The sequence below is a fragment of the Oryctolagus cuniculus genome, chromosome 16 (genome assembly GCF_964237555.1).
Source record: "Oryctolagus cuniculus chromosome 16, mOryCun1.1, whole genome shotgun sequence".
Classification (NCBI taxonomy): Eukaryota; Metazoa; Chordata; class Mammalia; order Lagomorpha; family Leporidae; genus Oryctolagus; species Oryctolagus cuniculus.
The window spans coordinates 21,970,054-21,975,097 of NC_091447.1; the positions used below are offsets into that span (position 1 = coordinate 21,970,054).

Consider the following 5,044-nt stretch of genomic DNA (forward strand, 5'->3'; position numbering starts at 1 on the left):
CTTGGCTTCTGCACCTGGTGAGGCCCGGCAGGACCTCAGCAGTGACTTGAGCAGGGACTCAGCGCTTTCCCGCTTTCCCGGAGCCTCTGCTGGTGGCTTCCTGCCCTGCACTGCCCTCTGGTGGTCAGAAGGAGCCACTGCTGCCTCTTATTGCCCCATCTCTGCCGGAGGACCCAGGATCCAGGGATCAAGCTGTCCCTGATCCTGGAAAGACGAGGACTTGCCTGTCACTGCCCTCTGACAGGAGGCTCAGGGACACCCAGGCACACGACACAAGCAGCTTGGGAAGCCCCAGGCTTTGGCAGCAGGCTGGCAAGTGGAGGCTGCCCTCTTCCCTGGCTCCATCCCTCTCCTGTCGCTGCTGTCTCCTGTACCCCTTGCTGGAAGCTGCCTGGAGGTGAAGCCTGGGCTGTAGTGGGGGAGGGGTCCCGTGGAGAAAACCCCCGCGTGGGCTCTATCACCGACTCCACTGACTGAGCTGTCTGCGAGGACCCAGTCCCCTCCTGGGGGGGGGGGGACAGGAACGTGACCCACAAGTCAATAACGACTCACTTTGCACACCCCGGTCCGGGCAGAAGGACCAGGCTGCCCAGGACCAGCCCCACTCTGTAGCCAGTGGGACGTTTCCCGTCTGGTGTCTCTTCCCTGGCCCTCGGCCTGCAGGCCCCACTTCCATGAGCCAGTGTCCCCGGAGTCGGCCTGGGCGTTCTCGACGGGCTGCACACTGCCCACGGCGGGCTGGCTGACATCCTGGGGACGAACGCCTCCTGCAGCGGCCCCCAGCCGTGACCATGGGAGCTGGCAGACAAATGTCCCAGGCCCTTCAGACGGGGTCACTCAGAGGCAAGAGCCCCAAGGGTGAGGGGCTGCAGGTGCCCACAGTGGTGGTGGTGCAGGGAGCATACTCTCTAGCTGCCTCCTGGGATTCCCTCTCCTAGCTCTTTGCACACAAACCCTCGTCTCCAGGTCTGCTCTGGCGAGAAGTCAGTCCAAGACAGTGGCCAGTGAATCCACTTTATTTTTATGACCTTTGGTGCAGGGTCGCAAGGGAGGGGCATGAAGGACAGATCCCTAGGCTGGGTGCCAAGGGATCCTGGCTTTGCACCTGTGACCTTGGGAGCAGGTCAGAGGAGAGAAGGGGCGGAGCTCCGGCCTTTAGGGGCGAGGGAGCGGGACTGTGCCCCTGCCGGCTGCGACTTCCCCTCGGGGCAGGCCCCGCTTGGCCAGGCTGGTCTCAGGGGGCGGGGCCCTTGCGGGCAACCACGAAGCACACGCCCTCGTTGATGGAGCAGGCCTCAGAGTAGCTGAGGCGGCGGTGGTCGCACCGGAGCACCTGGCAGCCCGCCTCCTGCACAGCCTGCTCCACCGTCTCCTTCTCCAGGTGGAGCCCGAAGAACTTCTTGGCCCCCACCATGTAGTGCTGGGAGCGCAAGGCCGCCATGGCGACCAGGTGCCCGCCGGGCTTCAGCAGGCCGACCAGGGCCCGCACGGCCGCGCGGTAGGCGGCCACGTCGGGACAGGCGCTCTCCAGGGCCAGCAGGGTGAGCACGCAGTCCGCTGGCGGCACTTGCGCCGGCTCCAGTGGATGAGGCTTGGTCACGTCGCACTGCAGCAGCCGCGTCACTGCCTTCCGGAGCCGGGCCTCCTTCTCCCGCCACCTGCTCCTAGGTGGGGCGCAGGGAACTGTTACAGCGGGTCTGGGACGGCCTTGACCGTAGCCCCCCCACCGGGACAAGGCCTTTAATTGAACCTTTGAGGGAGACAGCACTGTCCCTGTCACACAGATGGGAAAGGCGTGGCCTGGATACGCTCACGCCCTCTTAGCCGTGGGGGACAGTGCACTAGATACATCCTTACCATCCCACCCCACCCCGCGTCCCCCTAGTTAACAATTTCATTACGTCCTGACTTTTTCTAAGTGGTCATCCCATTTGCACTTGCTCCTGGCGCAGCAGGGGCGTGTGGGGAGCCTGTCTGAGAAGGGGCGGCGGGCAGGTACCTGTCTCCCTCCAGCTCGCACACGTACTGCACCGCGGGGGACCAGTCATAGGCCCCGGGCTCCCCACTCAGCCACCGCTGCAGCTCCCGCAGGTTCTGCTCCAAGTAGTCCGTGACGATGATCTCCCGGAAGGCCTCACAAGCCGACAGCAGCTGGTAGACGGTGGGGCCCGAGCCGATGTCAATCAGGACGTCGCCCCCCACTCCTCCTGCGGGAACAGCAGCAGCCTGGTGGGGTGGGCGCCCTGACCACGCCCTGCCGTGACGGGTTGGGGCCGCACCGCCCGCCCCTGCCTCCCTCCCCAGGACTGGCTATCTGCAGAGGGTGGTGCAGAGCCTACCCTTAGTGGCCTCCGGGTGTGTGGGGGCCAGGTGGGGTGCAGCCTGGCACTCACACCGCCCCCCCCCCCCGTGCTGCCCCTGGCCAGCCGGCAGGGGCCTGCTGGGAGGAGCGCTGCGGATTGCAGCTGGCTCTGAGGCTGGGTCTAAAACAGCAGGGGAAGTGACCCAGCCGCAGAGCTGTGGATAACGGCTGGGAACGAGCGTGGGGACTCACAGGGAAAGAAGCATTTAGAAAAGTGCCCTCTGATGACTGCCTCCCCTCCACACCCACCAACACCTGCCTGGCCACCTGCCAGCCCAGGCCACCTGGCAGCCCAGGCCACCAGCCCACTCCCGGAAGTCTCAGATTTCTCTGGAAGCACTAAGCTCCCTCTCCTTTGCCTTCCTGTGGTGTTGTTTGACACACAATCTGGGCCCTGATTCTAGAATCAGGTAAGGACTCTGAGTGCCTGAGCAACCCTCTAGAGTTGTGCAGTGCACGCCCTGCCCAACTGTGCTTGGCAGCCCCAAATCCCTGAGTTTTAGCTCTTGTTGCTACTGACTGTGTGTCCTAGATGGCTCACCCCTTCGCCCGCCCCTCCCTCCCCCCGAGCCTCAGTCACCCCTGGTGGGCACCAAGGATCTCAGGGGATAACGATTTGCAAACGGAGCTCTGGTTTGGCTTTGGGACCAATTTGGGACCAGTTTGGGACCCAGCTTGGGGCCAATTTCAATTTCGGTAAAACAGGATGAGTGTGTGTGCGTGTGTGTGTACGTGTGTGTATGTGTATGGACTTCCATCAAGTTTTCTGAGAGATTTAAGATCCCAAAGGCCACAGAGTCTGGCGTTAGGCCTCTCCACATGGGAGGTGACAGCAGGCCTTGTGCTCCTGTCTCTCTCCTCCCCCCACCAGGGCCCTGTGAGCCCATTTTACAGGGGAAGCTACTGAGGCCAACCATGGTGACTCCAGTCCAGCTCTTGGCTTCCCAGGTCAGTGCCTGGCTCCACCCCAGCTGCTGTGCGTTGGAAGGCTGGGTCATTTGCCGCATCCTTGGGGGGCAGAGCCCCAAAGGAGGGGACCCCTTGCCTGCACCCGGAGCCTCTCCCTCCCCCACTCACCTGCGGAGAAAGTTTGGAAGAGATTTTCCAGGTTAAATTTCAGGATCTCGTTCTCGGCCACAGGCCCCGAGTCGAAGGCGTAGTAGGTGCGCAGGTAGTCCCCGGGGTGGAACTCCTTCTGGTAGTCCTCGCCGCCTGCGTACAGCCTGTCCGCCATCTCCGCTGGGACTGCCGTGCCCTCCAGCCTGCAGCCTGTACCTCCCCTGCTTTCCCTGGGCCTCTCCCCAGCCCTCCCTCCTAGCAAGGAGCTCAGATTTCACCCTGGTGAGCCCGGGGCTGGGAGCTCCACGCGCAGGCTGGGGCTTATCCACTGGCCAGGGGGTCCGGAAGGCGGGAATGCAGAAGGGTCACAGTGCGTGCCCTGGGGGCCCTGGGTGCTCAGTGCCCAGAGGTGGGGTTTTGAGCGAAGGTGCGCAGAGGGGCAGAGACCCACAAGGATTGGGGGCAGGAGTGCAAAGGGGCAGATGGAGACAGAAGCGGAGAGGGAGACAGAGTGTGGGTCTGCCTTGCCCTTGGGGTTCTGCGGGGGAGGCAAGGCAGGAGTGGAAAGTCCCCTCAGGTGCAGCCGTTCCAGGCCTCCGCTGGGTGAACCGGCTCCCCTGCCTTTAGTCTTGTTTGCCCACTGGCTTAGCAGATCTTTTGTTCTTGAATAGTTGAGAAGTAAACTGAGCCAGGGCCCCCCAGAAACCCTGTGTGTGGACAACAGGTTTACAAAGTATTGTCATGTTACAAAGTGTTGTCCGATGTGAGAGGCCATGTGCTACAATATCGCAGGGAACACCTCTCTCTCTCTCTCTCTCTCTCTCTCTCTCTCTCTCACACACACACACACACACACACACGGATGAGTACGAGTGAAACAGGCACACCTGAACAAGATCAGTATGTCATACCACTGTCATATCCTGCTTGTGATCCTGTGATCTTGTACTATTATTATTATTGTTGTTGTTGTTTTAAAAATCATCTATTTGCCAGAAAGAGAGACAGACTGGCAGCTCCCCTCTGTGGTTTCACTCCCCAGCTGCCCACAGTGGCAGAGGCTGGGCCAGCTCACACCTGGATGCCAGGAACTCAGGGACCTAAGTACTTGAGACATCATCTGTTTCCCCTTGGGCACCTGCATTAGCAGGGAACTGGAATCAAGAGTGGAAACGGGACTTGAACCCTGGCACTCTGATATGGGATACGGATGCCCCAAGCAGTATCTTAACCACTGGGCCAAATGCCTGGCCCTGCTGTTTTGGTCTGCATGGGGGAGCCGGGTGCAGGGTGCACGGAGTCTCTCACGTTCTTAAAACCGCCTGTGGATCCACAATCCTCTCACAGCAGCTGGTTGCAGAGGGGTGGGCGCTCAGTGCAGCTGCTTGGATCGCCTGGGTTGGAGCCCCTGCTCCGTCCCTGATTCCAAGTCCCTTGAGACAGACCCCAGGAGGCAGCAGTGATGGCTCCAGCATTTGGGTTCCTGCCACCCACAAGGGACTTGATGGAGTTCTGGCTCCTGACTTCAGCATGGCCCAGCCCCAGCTCCTGGGGACATTTCAGAAGTGAACCATGGATGGAAAAATCTGTCCCATTCTCTCCCTCCCCCCACCCCCCCAGCCT

At 61.5% G+C, this 5,044-nt stretch overlaps 1 protein-coding gene across 2 annotated transcripts; it reads right to left on the reverse strand.

Annotated features, from left to right (window-relative positions):
• Positions 1–1,000: 1,000 nt before the first annotated feature.
• Positions 1,001–3,693, reverse strand: LOC100338404 (indolethylamine N-methyltransferase). Of its 2 annotated transcripts, none has more exons than XM_070059405.1 (3): positions 3,440–3,693; positions 2,027–2,207; positions 1,001–1,664 (listed from the first exon to the last, which is right to left on the reverse strand). In XM_070059405.1, the coding sequence occupies exons 1-3, from the start codon at positions 3,594–3,596 to the stop codon at positions 1,235–1,237; spliced, it is 768 nt and encodes a 255-aa protein (XP_069915506.1). In that variant the 5' UTR covers positions 3,597–3,693; the 3' UTR covers positions 1,001–1,234. The 2 variants fall into 2 exon arrangements, with proteins under 2 accessions (XP_069915506.1, XP_051708840.1); XM_051852880.2 differs by having other exon boundaries at positions 2,000–2,207; positions 3,440–3,689.
• Between the last annotated feature and the right edge of the window lie 1,351 nt (positions 3,694–5,044).